The 18,077-nt window shown below is 44.0% G+C and overlaps 1 protein-coding gene across 2 annotated transcripts in view; it reads right to left on the reverse strand.

Annotated features, from left to right (window-relative positions):
• The window catches only part of efhb (EF-hand domain family, member B), a 68,676-nt gene extending 51,916 nt beyond the window's left edge, over positions 1 to 16,760 (reverse strand). The window contains exons 1-2 of one of the 2 annotated variants that reach the window (XM_063042363.1): positions 16,581 to 16,760; positions 16,323 to 16,385 (exon numbers count right to left, since the gene is read on the reverse strand). In XM_063042363.1, coding sequence (XP_062898433.1) covers positions 16,323 to 16,385; positions 16,581 to 16,655 — 138 coding nt within the window. In that variant the 5' untranslated portion in view covers positions 16,656 to 16,760. Of the gene's footprint in view, positions 1 to 16,030; positions 16,268 to 16,322; positions 16,386 to 16,580 lie in introns of those variants that run through there. The other variant, XM_063042364.1, reaches the window with a different exon arrangement.
• Positions 16,761 to 18,077: the final 1,317 nt, after the last annotated feature.

Here is an 18,077-nt window from a genome sequence, read left to right on the forward strand (position 1 = left end):
GGCGAGAGTGATGATGAGCAGGTGAGGAGGGAGCGAGTGTTGAAGCAGAGGCTGGTAAATGACAGGAGGAGACGGATAGAAAAAAAAATAACAGGGAGATAGAAAACCTGGTTGAGAGGTGCCACGACACCTCTCACTGAATGTCGCAAAAACCAAACAGCTGATTATCAGCTAAAGGAGGAAGAAGTTGGGGGCCCATGAGGGTCAATAGCTTTAAATTCCTTCGAGTTCTCATATCAGAGCAACGGGCTTGTGATCAGCACGTAAGTGCCATCACAAAGAAGTCACAATGGTTAGCTCTAAGTTTGTGTACTTTGGCATGTCACCAAAAACTTACTATGGATGCACAAAGGAGAGTATCCTAACTGGTTACATCACAACCCAGGAACAGAAAAGTTCACAGAAATTGATGGATACAGCACAGTCTATCACAAGCAAATCCCTCCCTACCATTGGGCATATTTGCATGGAGCACTGCCACAAGAAAGCAACATTCACCATCCAGGCCGTGTTCTCTTCTCACATGGCAGGAGGTACCACACCACCAGGTTCAGGAACAGTTAATACCCCACAACCATTAGGCAGCTGAACAAGCATAGATAACTTCACTCACCACAACTCTGAACTGATTCTACAACCTACAGACCCAATTTCAAGAATCCTTTACAATTCATGTTCTCAGTATTATTAATTTTATTTGCTCTGTTTGTTTTTTGCATATTGGTTGTTTGTCTTTTTTATGTATAGCTTTTCATAAATTCTATTGTATTACTTTATCTTCCTGTAAATACCTGCTAGAAAATTCATCTCAAGGTAGTATAAGGTAACATAAATGTACTTTAATAATAAATTTTACTTTGACTTTGGCAGAGCTGGATGGAAAGGAATTGTGGTGGTGAGGAGGGAGGTGGAATTGTAGAGACAGAGGCTGGTGGTTGATGGGTGGATCCAGGTAAGGGATGGATGTTGGGCAGATGGAACCAGGTGAGGGTGGATGGATGTTGGGCAGATGGAACCAGGTGAGGGTGGATGGATGTTGGGCAGATGGAACCAGGTGAAGGTGGATGGATGTTGGGCAGATGGAACCAGGTGAGGGTGGATGGATGTTTGGATGTTTATCTCTCCAGATTGCTTCAGTTTCACTCCTGGCGGTCTCCCTTCATGGGCCCTGAAGTCAAGAGGGCTTTGAATGTAAAATAAATGCTGCCTGTATCTGGCCTAATTAGTGTCCAAAGAAAAGCTAAATGAAACAACTTCCAGCTCCATATAGTTCACCTTTTATCATCCTTGCAGCCACAAAATACTTTCATATTGTACTTGTGAGCAAATAACATCAATGTACAGCAGACTTAGAAATGGCATGAGTAAACCTTAAAAGCTGGAATGCTTTGTGATCCAAATCACAATTTCCCCTCCAGAAGATGTTGGTTTACATCATGTTATGTCTCAATGTTATGTACTGTATGGTATTATTCTCTGAAAAAAATCAATCTAACTCGTACAAGTACTTTCTACATAGAGAGTTTTTAAAAAAAGATTGTTGTCTGCTCGTTGAATTTAAACCCACCCCATTCCACCTTTCAAAATCCATCCCTAGTCCTACAGCTCTGAATAGGGTGAGATCTTCCAACTCCATTTCTGTTTTTGGTATCTCATTATGAATTGGTAATAATTCAGAAGGGATGCTTCATTGTAAAATGAAAAATCATGGTCATACTGAGAAAATAGATTTGCTGACATAGACATTATTGTACAAGAAAAATGAGGGCTTTCAGTCAACGTCTAATAGATGTGACAAGGTATTGTGACCAAACCTTCCGGATTTCCATGGAGTGGTTTTTGATGGACTCTCAGTCATTGTCTCTTTGGGGGCCTTGCTATTGCTTGCATGGTGGGTGGTGTGGGGGCAGATGCTTTCTGCTAGAACAAGTAGGGGAAGGGAGAGGGGAGAGGGTAGATGCTTTGCTGCTGGAGGGGGGTCTTTGGGTTCTGAAGTTTTCCTGTCATTTGTTCTTTGAGATTTTTCTTCTGTTTCGTGGATGTCTGTGAAGAGCAAGAATTTCAGGTTGTATATTGTATACATTCTCTGATATTAAATGGAACCATTGAAACAGTAAATCTTTTATTTCTGTGATAGGGCAAGATTAAGGAATGATGTGTCCTGGAATGTGACAACTTTAGTACAGGTATGCACATTAGAGATTCTTCTTGCTGGTGCCAAGGTATCCTTTTCGGTCAGGTTTTGCCCTGTCATACTTTTTTTACATCACCAAATAGATATCACATCTTAAATTCTGGCAAGAGCAGCTGATATCCTTTTCAAATGGAGTTGAATTCAAATACGTAAAATGGTGCATTTTGGGAAGACAAAGCAGGATAAGAGTTTCACAGTGAAAGATTGGGCCCTGGGGTAAATTGTAGAACAGAGAGACACTAGGTCTACCACAGGTAGAGAAGTATAATGAAGAAGATTTTTGGCACACGGGTTTGACCAGTCAGGACACTGAATATAAAAGTTGGAATAACATGTTGCAGTTGTACAAGAGGCTGCACTTGGAAAACTGTGTTCCGTTTTAGTGACCCTGCTTTAGGAAAGATACCATTAAGCTGAAAAGAGTGCAGAAAAGAATTACAAAGATGTTGCTAGGACTGGGTTTTTGGGAGAGGTTGGGCAGGCTTTGACTTTATTCATTGGAGCATAGGAGACTGAGGGTATATAAAATTATGAGGAGCACAAAAATGGTAAAAGCACATTGTCTTTTTCCGAAGTTTCTGGAGTCATGAACTGAAAATCATAGGTTTAATGTTAGGGAGGAAAGATTTATTAGGAACCTGAGCAATGACTTTTTCACACGGAGGATACAGTAGTATATACTTGGAGGCCACTCAGTGTACGCCTGTGGTTTTCTGCCACTGCAGCTCGTCCACTTCAAGGTTCGACGTGCTGTGCTGCACACCACTGTTGTAACCTTCCTGTTAGCTTGAACTACTCTGGCCATTCTCCTCTGACCACTCTCATTAGCAAGGCATCTTTACCCACAGAGATGCTGCTTACTGGATGCCTTTTTTTGTGCGTTTCTCGCACCATTCTCTGTAAGCCTTTAACTGTTGTGCATGAAACTCCCAGGAGATCGGCAGTGTCTGAGATACTCAAACATCAGATTCTGGGATCATTCAATGGTCAAAGTCACTTAGATCACTTTTCATCCCCATTCTGACGTTTAGCCTGAACAGCAAAGTTCAAAGTATATTTATTATCTAAGTATGTATACAGTAACCAGCCCTGAGATTTGTCCTACAGCAGGCAGCCACAAAACAAAGAAGCACCATAAAACCCATTTAAAGAAAATAACAAACACCCAACACATGATAAAAAAAACAAAGTCAAGTCAAGTCACTTTTTATAGTCATTTCGACCATAACTGCTGGGACAGTACACAGTAAAAATGAGACAATGTTTTTCAGGACCATGGTGCTACATGAAACAATACAAAAACTGCACTGAACTATGTACAACAACACAAAAACTACACTAGACTACAGACCTACCCAGAACAGCATAAAGTACACAGAACAGTGCAGGCATTACAATAAATAACAAACAAGACAATAGGTAGAGCAGAGATCAGGAGGTTGGTAGTCCGATGGCTTGGGGGGAAAAACTGTTACATAAATAAACAGCTGAATGGCAGCATTCAGGATTCCGTCCATTTCTGTACTCCCGCTGAGTATTTCGTTGGAGTCGGATGTAGTCCAATTTAATGTCCATTGGAGAGCAGAATGGATGAGAGTGCCGGCCAGCTAGGGCTTGGTTTTTCCCTGGCACTGACTGCTGCCCACTCGCCTCGCTTCCACTTCCTTACACACCGCTTACAATGTCACAATGTCACAAACAGCATAAAGTGAGCAATAAACAAGACGACACAAAATCCAAAGGCAAAATCACAAACAGTAGTATTAGAAATGGAACTCTTATGATAGATCACAGAGAGCTCAGCACGAGGCCTTTAAGTGCAGACTTATCATGAAGGAATATGTAAGGCAATAATTGGCAGTCTGAGTCTTAAAGGGACAGAGACAGCATTCCCACTCAGGTCCGGCGAGGAGCTTTAAGATCCCAGTTTCTATAAAAGAGGGGTACTGCCTCCTGCCTCCTGCCTAGCAGAGTGATCATTGCGGGAGCAGTCGTCGTCAGAGTAGTAAGGCTTTAGCTCAGCAGGGCTTCAGCGAGAACAGGCAAGGTAAGTAGGTAAGTTCATTCCTTATTTCTTTTTTCTTATTTAACTCCTGAGAGAATACGGGGTATGCCTACAGAGCCAGTGTTCTGTTCTGGGTGTCAGATGTGGGATTTCCAGGAGAGGTCCAGCCTCCTTGTTAGCCACATCTGCACCAGGTGCATCGAGATGCAGCTCCTTAGAGACCGTGTTAGAGAACTGGAGCTGCAGCTCGATGACCTTCGGCTTGTTAGGGAAAGTGAAACAGTGATAGACAGGAGCTACAGAGAGATAATCAACCAAAGGCTACAGGAGACAGATAAATGGATGACTACCAGGAGAGGGAAGGGGGAACATCAGATATTGGCAAGACCCCTGTGGACATCCCTCTCAACAATAAGTACTCCATTTTGAAAAATGTTGTGGGGGGGGGAATGACCTACTTGGGGGAAGCAACAGCAGCTGAGCCTTTGGCAGTAATAGGGGACTCAATAGTTAGGGGGACAGATTCTGTGGACAAAAAAAGGAAACGCAGATGGTAGTTTGCTTCTCAGGTGCCAGGGTCCACGATGTTTCTGAACGTGTCCACAATATCCTGAAAAGGGAGGGTGATCAGTCAGAAGTTGTGCTACATATTGGTACCAATGACATAGGTCGAAAAATGGAGGAGGTCCTGAAAACAGAATAATAGGAGTTAGGAAGGAAGCTGAGAAGTAGGACCTCAAGGGTAGTAATCTTGGGATTGCTACCTGTGCCATGCAACAGTGAGGATAGGGATAGAATGAGGTGGCAGATAAATGTGTGGCTGAAGAATTGGAGCAGGGGGCAGGGATTCAGATTTCTGGATAATTGGGATCTCTTCTGGGGCAGGTGGGACCTGTACAAAAGTGACAGGTTGTACTTGAATCCCAATGGGACCAATATTCTTGTGGGCAGGTTTACTCGAGCTATTGGGAGTGGTTTAAACTAATATGGCAGGGGGATGGGAACCAGTATGATAGAGCTGAGGATGATCCAGCAGGTTTACAAGTAGATGATGGATGTAACATGAATGTAAGGAAGGACAAGCCAATAATTAGGTACAAATGCAGACAGAGCAAAGAGTTAAATTGTACCACAGAGGCAAAATTCAAAAGGGCAAAGAATGCAAGACTGAAGGTGCTGTACTTAAATATGTGTAGCATTCAGAATAAGGTGGACAAACTTGTGGCGCAATTAGAGATTGGTTGGTATGATGTTGTGGGCATCACTGAGTCGTGGCTAAAAAAAGACCATAGCTGGGAGCTTAACATCAAAGGATATACTTTGTGTCGAAAGGACAGGCAGGAAGGCATAGGCGGAGGTGTGGCTCTTTTGGTAAGAGATGGAATTACATCTTTAGAAAGAGATGACATGAGTCAGAGAATGTTGAATCTTTGTGGGTGGAGTTAAGAAACTGCAAGTGTGAAAAAATAATTATGGGAATCATATATAGGCTTCTAAATGGTAGCCAAGATGTGGGGTTGAGTTTGCAAAGGGAGCTGGAAAAGGCATGTTATATGGGTAATGACACAATTGCAATGGGGGATTTCAATATGCAAGGGGATTGGAAAAATCATGCTGGTGTGAGATCACAAGACAGGGAATTTGTTGAATGCCTATGAGATGGCTTTTTAGAGCAGTTGGTGCTTGAGCTTACTCGGGGAAGGGCTATCTTAGATTTTGTCTTGTGTAATAACCCAGATCTTATTCAGGAGCTTAATGCAAACGAACCCTTAGGAGGCAGTGATCATAATATCATTGAATTCATATTGCAATTTGAGAGGGAAAAACATTAGCCACATCTATCAGTATCGCAATGGAATAAAGAGAATTACAGAGGCATAAGAGAGGAGCTTGCCCAGCTGGATTGGAGGACAATACTAGAGGGGATGATGGCACAGCAGAGATGGCTGAAGTTTCTGGGGATAGTTCAGAAAGCACAGGATAGATAGGTCCCACAAAAGTAGTTCTCAAATGGCAGGAGTAGGTAACACTGGCTGACAAGGGAAGTAAAAAACTGCATAAAAGCTAAGGGAAGGGCATATAAGGTAGCTAAAGTGAGTGGGAAGTTGGATGATTGGGAAGCTTGTAAACTCCAATAAAAGGCAACTAAAAAAGCTATAAGAAGGGAAAAGATAAAATATGAGGGCAAACTAGCCAATAATATAAAGCAGGATACTATAAGTTTTTTCAGTTATATAAAGAGTAAAAGGGAGGTGAGAGTTGATATTGAACCGCTGGAAAATGATGCTGGTGAGATTGTAATGGGGGACAAAGGAATGACAGAGGAACTTAATGGGTACTTTGCATCAGTCTTCACTGTGGAAGAGATTAGCAGTGAGCCAGAGGTCCATGAGTGTCAAGGAACAGGAGTGTTTCTGTAAAGGGAAATCTTGTCTTACAGTTCTTCAAGAAAGTAACAAGTAGAGTGGACAAAGGAGAAGCGATGGATGTCATTTACTTGGATTTTCAGAAGGCATTTGATAATGTGCCATACATGAGGCTGCTTAACAAGATAAAATCCTATTTTACTGGAAAGATAGAGGAATGGCTGGAGGCAGCGAGTGGGAATAAAAGGGGCCTTTTCTGGTTGGCTGCCAGTGACAAGTGGTGTTCCTCAGGGGTCAGTTTTGAGACCGCTACTTTTCACATTGTTTGTCACTGATTTGGATAATGGAATTGATGGCTTTGTGGTAATGTGTGCAGATGATACAAAAATAGGTGGAGGGGAAGCAAGGTAATTGCAACAGGACCTAGACAAATTTGAAGAATGGGCAAAAATGTGGCAGATGGAATACAGTGTTGGGAAATGTTTGATAATGCACTTTGGTAAAAAGGAACAATAGTGCAGACTAAATGGGGAGAAGGTTCAAACATTAGAGGTGCAGATGGACTTAGGAGTCCTCACACAAAACTTCCGGAATGTTAACTTAGTGGTTGAGTCTGTGGTAAAGAAGGCAAATGTAATGTTGCCATTTATCTCAAAGGGGAATAGAATATAAAAACAAGGAGATAATGCTGAGCCTGTACAAGACATTAGTCAGGTCACACTTGGAGTATTGTCAATAGTTTTGGGCCCCATATCTCAGAAATGATGTGTTGTCATTGGAGTGAGTCCAGAGGAGGTTCACAAGGAAGAGGTTAACATATGAGGAGCATTTGGCAGTTTTGGGCCTGTACTCACTGGAACTTAGAAGAATGCAGTGGGGGGAATCTCATTGAAACCTACCGAAAGTTGAAAGGACTAGATAGGGTGGATGTGGAGAGGATGTTTGCTGTGGTAGGGATATCCAGAACTAGAGGACACAGCCTCAAAACTGAAGGGTGACCTTTTAGACCAGAGGTAAGGAAGAATCTTTTTAGCCAGAGGACAGTGAATCTGTGGAATGCTCTGCCACAGACTGTGGTGGAGGCCAAGTTCATGGGTGTACTTAAGGTGGAAGTTGATCGTTTCCTGATTGGTCAGGGCATCAAAGGATATGGCAAGAAAGCAGGTGTAAGGGGGGTAGTGGGATCTGGGATCAGCCATGATGGATTGGCGGAGCAGACTCAATGGGCTGAATGGCCTAATTCAGCTTCTATGTCTTATGATGTTATGGTCTTATGGACCTTGAGCCAATGAAATTGAAACCATACTCGAGGGAATTAGAGTGCCAAAACAAGATGTCTACCGCTATTCAGTCTGGACCATGACAGAACACCCTCGCCATAGCCGGCTCCTGATGACCCAGGGCAGTCAGGATGGTGCTGGTGTAAGTCCTCTACCAAGGTAGAGTCCAGGATATCCCATGAAGTAATCCACCCTTCTTTCTTCTGGGCCATATCACTCCCAATGCATGGGTTACTGCCTTTTACCTTGAACAATGCCGGTGTTGAAAAGCCACCAGACTGTGTACGTAGGTTGTCTCTCAACATTTCTGGGAGACGGAAGAGGTTTGGGAACCGGAACCAATGGGCTGGCACTCCAGTGTTTGAGGTGGGTTATGTGTGTAACCCTCTCACCAGGGTTTGTATACGGACTTGGTTCGTTAGCTACCTCTGCTAACAGTCACATGACTCAGCGATGAGAATGCCATCTTTCATTAACAATATATACCTTGGATCAGTATGATTTGGGGTTCAACCAAACAGGAACATCGATATGAGTGAAAGCTGTGTAAATACTTCCCATACACAGTTATAGGCAGCCCAGAAATAAGAGATCGGACATCAGCACAAAATTATAAAGAATGCATATTTACTAAATTTTCATCTTTAACAAACAGTTACAGAAAAAAAGAAAAGAGAAATAAAAGGGCCCATTACAGATAAACCAGTCCAATGTACACATAACATTAGAGCAACATGGAGTGCATCTTTTTATTCACACGTTGGATCAATAGTCTGCATGAAAGCACCCACCACGTACCAAACTCCCCTCGAAGACCATCTTGAACAAACTGGCTTTCTCAGGAGTATTGGCCCTTCATCCATACAAAGCACTTCTTGCAACGGGGACTCTCCTTCTAATGGCATTCTTAGCATCTTCCCTTCTCCCCCACTCCACTGCACCCACCTGAAGACCCCAAACCACAATCCTGACTGGCTGACATATATTCCTTAGTTGGACAACATGGCTCCTTATCTTAGCTGAAGCCAAAACACTCCTTCCAGCAGGACACACTGCTTTTACAGAAAACTGCTAATATAAACTACCTCACAGCATAGCAATAGAAATCTTAACAAGTGGAATATGGGGTGAATGCACATTGTGCTCAGGAGTTGGAGACAATAGTTAACTGGATTAAAATATCTCAGGATCTCAGGAATGTAAGAAAGGGTGATTTTTCTGGATTGCACTTGCATGGGGAGATCTCTAGTTGACAGCCAGACCCGATGACCAGGAAGAAGTGCTGGTCCATCTTCTCCAGCAGTTCACCTGGTCTTGTTATTGCTGTGAATTGACCAACAGCATCTCTCTTGTCTTAACCCATTTCTGGCAATACCTCTGGACCAGTTGGTCTGCTGATGGAACCCCCCACCTCCGCTTCTTGTTCTGGGAATAGTAGAGACAGTACCCAAATTAGCATTCAAAAGGGGACATCCCGATAGACGGGTGCTGAAGTGTGTTGTGTGGAAGCTCCACTCAGATCAGGTTGTCAGTCCAGCTGGTATGGTTCCTCGAGGCTAGAGATCTGAGTGTTCTTTCAAGGTCCTGGTGGAGCCTCTCCATTCGCTCTTTGGTCTGCGGATGGAACCCGGACCACAGACTGGCAGAGGCCCCAGAGGGCTCACAAAAAGCCTTCCAAAACCTAGAGGCAAACTGGGGGCCACGATCAGAGACAGTCCTGGGGGAAACAGTGAATCCTGAAGACATGCTGTAACATCAGGCTGATGATTATATTTAAGGGGTGCAAAATGGCAGTCCTTGAATAACCAGTCTATGACCACCATGATTACTGTATCACCTCGAGATGCTGGAAAACTGGTGACAAATTCAATAGAAATGTGGGACCAAGGGCGAGAAGTAATAGGGAGAGGCTGAAAAAGACCTTGAACTGGACTTGGGTCTTTTATTTTGTGTTCAGAATCACACACTAAGACAGATTCCCAGGCATCTTTAGTCATGCCTGGCGAGCAGTAACATCTTTGAATGAACTCTAGGGTGCAAGCCAACCCTGGATGCCCAGCCAGGTTCGAAGCATGTAACTAGACAAACACCTCCAAATGAACGGGAACGAAAAAACATCCAGGAGGTCCCGGATCTGCCCATGTTGCTCTTGGGCTCGGAGCACCATCAAGTCGGTGTTCCAGTAGGTGGGTGCCACAACTGCAGAGCTGGGAAGTATTGGTGAAGGGTTCTCTTCCCCTTTAGGTGCTCCTGAAGGCATGTCGAAAATACTCGCGGAGGTTGTCTCAGAGTAAACTCGGGAGGTGAATTGGGAAGTAACTCGGAAGGTGTCTTAGGCCCTTTTGGAGCCATTTCTTTTTGCACTGGTTTGACCAACCCAGAGCAATGGCAGTAATCCAATTGACTCTCAGGTTATGGAATGAGAGCCAGGAATGACCCAGAATGAATGATATTTCTGGGGAGCGAATGAGATAGAGCTGGATTGATTAGATTAGATTAGATTAGATTCAACTTTATTGTTATTGTGCCGAGTACAGATACAAAACCAATGAAATGCAGTTAGCATCTAACCAGAAGTGCAAAGAATAGTGTTATTTACAAAATAACTGTGAATAAAAAGTAAGTGCTACAGCACACAAATATAAAGGTACTGAGACAGTACAATATGGGTGCAATACTGCTTAGTGCTGTGATGTGAGGTTCAGCAGGGTCACAGCCTCAGGGAAGAAGCTCTTCCTGTGCCTACTGGTGCAGGGGCAGAGGCTCCTGTAGCACCTATCAGATAGGAGGAGAGTAAAAAGTCCATGGTTAGGGTGAGATGTATCCTTGATAATGCTTTTCGCCCTGCCCAGGCAGCGTTTGTGATAGATGTTCTCAATGGTGGGCAATTGGGTGCCGATAATCCGCTGGACAGTTTTCACCACACGCTGGAGTGTTTTGCGGTCCGATACAGGACAATTGCCATACCGCACTGAGATGCAGTTGGTGAGTATGCTCTCAATGGTACAGCGGATTCTGACTAATCTTGAGCTTGAGCAGGGATGTTTAGAGTTGACCTGCCTCAGCCTGGTCTCCCACCAAGGGCTGTGGCAACAAACTGCTGGGAGAGATTCAAAAAGTGGATTTTCAATCCACTGGCCAGTCCAAGGTCCAAAAAAAATTCCCTGCTGCACCAGAGTCAATAAAGGTGGCTAGGGAATGTTCTTGGTCTCCCCATGAAAGCGACCAATCCTGATGGAGCTGAACCAGGGGTGAGGGTAGCAACCGTCATGGCACTCCCTCCACTGGACAGTCCCAGCAGATTGGGACAAGAGGTCCGATAATGTCTAGCCTCTCCACAGTAAATGCAGCACCTCTCTATCCTTCTCTCTCAGTCGGCTTAAGAGGGCCTAGTCAGCCTAATTGCATGGGCTCCTCAGAGGCAGGGATTTGCAGCAGTCAAGGAGGGGCCCTAGCTCAGGGAATAGGAGAGGACAGAGGAGAGTCGGGAGGGGGGAGGGAAAGAGTTTCCTTGGAATAATCCCCTTTGTCTATCCCTTTTCCTTTCCATTAATCGATTATTGAGTCATATCATCAGGTCCATAAGAAACAGAGAAGTTAGTGCTTCCATATTCCAACTGGTCTCTGTGGCCAAGGTACGAAATGCCATGGAATAATTGGCCACAGACCGATTCCCCTGGTGCAAGTTGAGGAGTGCTATCACAGATCCATGACCTCTGGCAGGGTGGTAGAACACCCTCCTCAAATTCTCTGAAGAGGTCTGCACTCACACAGATGGGTGAATACTCCCAGAGTATGGTGACCCAGGCTTTTCCAGTAAGGAGTGAGATGATATAGGCTACCATGTTGTATTCTGACAGGAACTTGGAAGACTGTAACTCAAAGGTGAATGAGCATTGTACCAGGAGTCCTCAGCATACTTTTGGGTTACTCTCATACTGCTCAGAAGCTGGTAGATGCAGCAATCTCTCATTAATATTAATGGAGTCTCCAGTTTGAACTTGCCCAGAACTGGCAGAAGCCCCAGCCAAAATCGGATCCTACTTACTGGAGTCGGAGAGCTTCTGGAGAGTAATGAGGATCTCCTGAAGTATGTTGTCACGTCTGCCTGCAGTTGCTCCTTGGTAGGCCAATGAGGTTCACAGATATTCATATTGAGCTGGGCTCATGACGGCTCAATCGTGCTGTAAAGAGAGAGCTATGCATGGTGGTGAGGCCAAGTGCTGAGCAAGGTGTAGAATTAACTCAGACTCAAAATAAGCAAGATGACACGAGTGAAATCCAAAGGCAAGATCACAAACAGTAGTACTAGAAAGGGAACTCTTACAATTGTGCTCTGAGTGTTCAGCACGGAGCCTTGAAGTATAGACCTTCCACGAAGGAACGTGGCAGGTAATAATTGGCAGTCTGGGTCTTAAGGGGACAGCAGCAGCTAACCACACTCCAGGGAATTGGAGTGCCAAACTTGGACGCCTGCTGCTATTCAGTCGGGACCATGACACCGTGTCAGTTCAGTTTGCAGCTCTGTCAATGACCGAAGGCCTCAGCCAGTTCCGCACCAAATCGCCCTGATCAAATTGTGCAAATAGTAAAAGGAAGTAACCAGAACATATGGAATATGAACCACAGAGTCCTCTAAAAATGAGTCCACAACTGCGGAGCACATTCAACACTGAGGACATTAAATATCAAAGCACAAAATCCCCCAAAAAAACAGTACTACAGCCACGAGCTATACCAAGAGGCGATCGAACCTGCCCCTTCCTCCAGCTGACTGCAGGCACACAGTGCTGAACACCTGCTTGTCTTCTGCTCTTGTCCTCATCAATTTCAATCTTGCTCAACCTTTTATTCGGTGAGGAGTAACAGAACCAACCATGGGTTTACATTCTTCCATTAAGAAATGATAGCCACACAATCCACTCCAAACCTTGCCAAATTCCCCAGGAGATAGCAAAAATATTAGATCATTCAGTCGGCCCAAAAACACGTTAACAGAATGGAAATTACAAGCAGCAATCAATGTGCAGTCACGCACGCATGCAGAGCTCGTTATCCTGCACGCATGCAGAGCTTGTTGACTGCATTGGTGCTGCTTCCTGCACACATGCAGAGCTCGTTGACTTTATTAACTTTGCCTCCAACTTTCACCCTGCCCTCAAGTTTACCTGGTCCATTTCCGACACCTCCCTCCCCTTTCTAGATCTTTCTGTCTCTGTCTCTGGAGACAGCTTATCCACTGATGTCTACTATAAGCCTACTGACTCTCACAGCTATCTGGACTATTCCTCTTCTCACCCTGTCTCTTGCAAAAACGCCATCCCCTTCTTGCAATTCCTCCGTCTCCGCCGCATCTGCTCTCAGGATGAGGCTTTTCATTCTAGGACGAGGGAGATGTCTTCCTTTTTTAAAGAAAGGGGCTTCCCTTTCTCCACTATCAACTCTGCTCTTAAACGCATCTCCCCCATTTCACGTACATCTGCTCTCACTCCATCCTCCCACCACCCCACTAGGAATAGGGTTCCCCTGGTCCTCACCTACCATCTCACCAGCCTCCGGGTCCAACATATTATTCTCCGTAACTTCCGCCACCTCCAACGGGATCCCACAACTAAGCACATCTTTCCCTCCCCCCCCTCTCTGCATTCCGCAGGGATCGGTCCCTACGCAACTCCCTTGACCATTCGTCCCCCCCATCCCTCCCCACTGATCTCCCTCCTGGCACTTATCCGTGTAAGCGGAACAAGTGCTACACATGCCCTTACACTTCCTCCCTTACCACCATTCAGGGCCCCAAACGGTCCTTCCAGGTGAGGCAACACTTCACCTGTGAGTCGGCTAGGGTGATATACTGCATCCGGTGCTCCCGATGTGGCCTTTTATATATTGGCGAGACCCGACACAGACTGGGAGACCGCTTTGCTGAACACCTATGCTCTGTCCGCCAGAGAAAGCAGGATCTCCCAGTGGCCACACATTTTAATTCCACATCCCATTCCCATTCTGACATGTCTATCCATGGCCTCTTCTACTGTAAAGATGAAACCACACTCAGGTTGGAGGAACAACACCTTATATTCCGTCTGGGTAGCCTCCAACCTGATGGCATGAACATCGACTTCTCTAACTTCCGCTAAGGCCCCACCTCCCCCTCGTACCCCATCTGTTACTTATTTTTATACACACATTCTTTCTCTCACTCTCCTTTTTCTCCCTCTGTCCCTCTGACTATACCCCTTGCCCATCCTCTGGGTCTCCCCCCCCCCCCCGTCTTTCTTCCCGGACCTCCTGTCCCATGATCCTCTCGTATCCCTTTTGCCTATCACCTGTCCAGCTCTTGGCTCCATCCCTCCCCCTCCTGTCTTCTCCTATCATTTTGGATCTCCCCCTCCCCCTCCTACTTTCAAATCCCTTACTCACTCTTCCTTCAGTTAGTCCTGACGAAGGGTCTCGGCCTGAAACGTCGACTGTACCTCTTCCTAGAGATGCTGCCTGGCCTGCTGCATTCACCAGCAACTTTTATGTGTGTTGCTTGAATTTCCAGCATCTGTAGAATTCCTGTTGTTTCAGAAGTAGTAGACGTAGTTTCATAACTGTGGGCACGTGGCCAAATGGTTAAGGCATTGGACTAGCGATCTGAAGTTCCTGAGTTCGAGCCCCAGCTGAGGCAGCGTGTTGTATCCTTGAGCAAGGCACTTAACCACACAGTGCTCTGCGACGACATTGGTGCCAAGCTGTATCGGCCCTTGCCCTTCCCTTGGACAACATCGGTGTTGTGGAGAGGGGAGACTGGCAGCATGGGCAACTGCTGGTCTTCCATACAAGGGGATGCCTTAAGTTTCATAAGCTGTCTGCGGGATGTCCCTGTTAATGACCTGAACCTCTTGACCATGTCTGCATGTTTTTATGCATTGAGTTGCTGCCATGTGACTGGCTGATTAGATCTTTGCATTGGTGTACGGGTGTACTGTACGTAATAAAGTGGCCACTGAGTATATATATGGAATGAGCTTCCAGGCAAAGTGGTTGAGACAGGTACTATAACAACATTGAAAATGCATTCGGACAAGTATATGCATAGGATAGGTTCAGAGTAGACCAATATGGGTCAAACATAGGCAAATGGGACTAGTTTATCTGGGCATCTCGGTTGGTATGGGTGAGCTGAGATGAAGGGCCTGCTTCTGTGCTGTATTACTTGATGACTCCTGGTTTTGAGCATTCCTCTCAGCAAGAGCACAAAGTCCGACATTGCTCAGATTAATGATTCTCTGAACCCAAGGGAAATCTGCAGGTTGGGAAATCTAAAGCCATGGGCTTGAAAGTCAGAGGGATTTTAGCACAGAAAGAGAAGGGAGCATCATTGTGAATAGAGAAGTGTGAAAAAAGAACAGCAGCTGGACAGAGGTATTGAGGATGAAATGCACCACCTTCAGATGAAGTCATAAAAGTTTTAAAAAACCTGCAAATGCTGTAAATCTTAAATGAAACAGAAAATGATAGAGATACTTGCAAGTCAAGCAGTGTCTGTGGAAAGAGAAACAAGTCAAAGACATTTAATCAGAAATAAGAATGGGAAAGAAGAGAGGAAGGGTGGGGGAGAGGGGTGTCCCTGATAGGATTAAAATAGGATGACTATGAGAATAGGCTGTGAACAAAATTATCTGGTCAATGAGTGAATAGGAGGAGTTAGAGAATGAGAACATAGGCGTAAAACACATATAACACAGGCAAAAAAAAACAATGTAGGCTGTGAAATGCAAATTGAAAGTCAGCAGATCAGGAGAGGGAAAAAGGAATACAAAGCAAGCAACCTGAAAAGATATCTCAGATCGTTGACTAATACAGGCAGAAATCAAGTTAACTAAAGTTGATGAATTCAGTTTCGAGTTTAGATAATGAAAGAGAAGTGTGAACTGGGAGTGCCTGTAAACTTACTCTGAAGGAACCATGGGGGAAGGGAGAATTTTTACGTAACTACGTACTCTTTTGGATTCCTGAAAATATAAAATGTTGCTTGTTCCTCAACTTAAAAAAAAATCTTGACCGAGAGGTTAAAAAAACATCCTTAAAGCATTTTCCATGTTTAAAAAAAAAACATTTCCAAGAAAACCATCAATATTCTACCTCAGAAAAAGATTTTCGTGTTACTTTTCAGGTTCATTGAGTCAGTAATTTTTCTTACCACTTAATATACTAAAGATGGTACGCATGGTATGCAAAACACCGCCCTTCGATCTCTCACTTTGTTCCATTACGCATGCCATTCTTTATTCCCTCATGTCCAATCCATCTAGGCTTGTTCATTGCATTTGATTATCTTTTGATCAATCTCTTTTCTGATGAACCGCCTTTTCTGAAACTACATCTTTCTGCGGTTTAACTGTGTCAGATAGATGCATTCCCGTTGTGTAAATGCTAGGCATCAGTATTACCTATACTTCTCTGCTTCTATGACTGCTGTTGCATTTACGTACCCTGGGCTGAATTTCTGTCAGACATTCCAAAACGCTTCCAGTAATAGGCACTAATTTCCCCGCCTGCAAAACAAACATTAATTACTGCAAGTCTGCGGCCATTATTTGTGTTAGACCTCTCAGTTCAAAGGATTACTGTTGATTTATGTCATCCCAAGACAAAAAAAAATGACAGCAAGCAATTCAAGGAATCGCATTAAAGTTGTACTTGACGACAAATGGCATAGAAAATACTGAGAAGGGAAAATATCTACATACTGTATATAACGCGGGATCCGTATCGTAGAACCTTCCCTTATATACAGGTTTTAAGGGTTGGAGGACTGCCGGCATGACGAGTTTATTTTACAATTACAGTGACACTTTGGGAGTGATTGAATTCAGATAGCTGGCGTCGCCCCCGCGGCTCGCTCCGGGACTTGGTTCTCCTCCTCTGGAATGTTGATCTTCACTGTCACCCGGCAACCAGCTGCACGTGAGCACTGGGCAGCTGGCGCAAATAAACCAGGTGGCAGCCGGCGGAAACAGCTCAGACCCATGACAGTGGCAAATATTCTTGACATCCAAAAATATTTTACTATTGTTACAGATTATTTGGGGTCTTTACTCAATCTTGCCTTTTTACACTATTCAGAAACTGGTAAATAACTGGTACATTATCCCATTTATTGTTGCTGGCGTGACCATGTTTATCACACATCCTTAATTACCCTGTGAAGGTGGTAAAGGACTACAATCTCCCTTTTTTTAAAGATATTCATCATCAAAAGGTGCTTCTTTTTCTTCTTCTCCATGTGCCTTGCGCGTTACACGCTTGGGCGATCATGGCTTTTCACATAGAACGGTCCCACGCAGCGTCAATGATATCTCGCACACTTAGATCTGTAGTTCTTTCACAGTGTCCATATATTTTCTTCTTTGCCTTCCTTTTCCGCGTTTCCAAGCATACGGCCTTATAATGTAAGGCATTCTATTTCTCCCTTTCTGGTGACATGGCCCAGGAATTCAAGTTTCCTCTCATTTAATGTTCTCATTAAAGATCTTTTTGTATGGACACGTTGGAGTACTGTCTCATTAGTTACCCTTTTTCTATATGATATTTTCAGTATTCTTCTAAGAAACCACATCTCTGTTGCTTCTAAGTTTCTTTGGCGTTCTGGTGTTATAGTCCGTGTTTCAGAAGCATATACTGCAAGATTGACCAGATGTAACATTTCAGTAGCCTAAGCCTTGTTGATATAGAAATGTGTCTGTTGATAAAAATGGGTTTCATTTTTTGGAAGTTGGGTTTGGTAATGGCAATTCTTCTTTTTATTTCTACTTTACTTCTAGCATCTTGTGATATAAAGCTACCAAGGTAATTAAAGCTTGTCTTTTGTTCAATCTCTTGGTTACCGATGTACAATTGGCAGTTGGGAGTATCCTGCTGTTTTGATATTACCATACATTTGGTTTTTTATAGTTGATGGTTAGACCAAAATCAGCACTTGGTTATATTACTTTGGGAGGATTTGTAGGTCTTCTGCATTACTTGCTATTAGGATGGTATCATCTACATATCTTATATTGTTCATGTTAACACCTCCAATTTTTATCCCATCTAGTTCTTCTATTTCTGAGAATCATTTCACTATAGATATTAAATAACTCCAGTGAGGCAACGCATCCCTGTCTAACTCCTCTTTGAATTTTAGTCCAACTGCTTATATTTATCATCAATTTTTACTGCCGCCATTTGGTTCCAATATAAATTTT

Source organism: Mobula hypostoma, chromosome 3 (genome assembly GCF_963921235.1).
Source record: "Mobula hypostoma chromosome 3, sMobHyp1.1, whole genome shotgun sequence".
NCBI lineage: Eukaryota > Metazoa > Chordata > Chondrichthyes > Myliobatiformes > Myliobatidae > Mobula > Mobula hypostoma.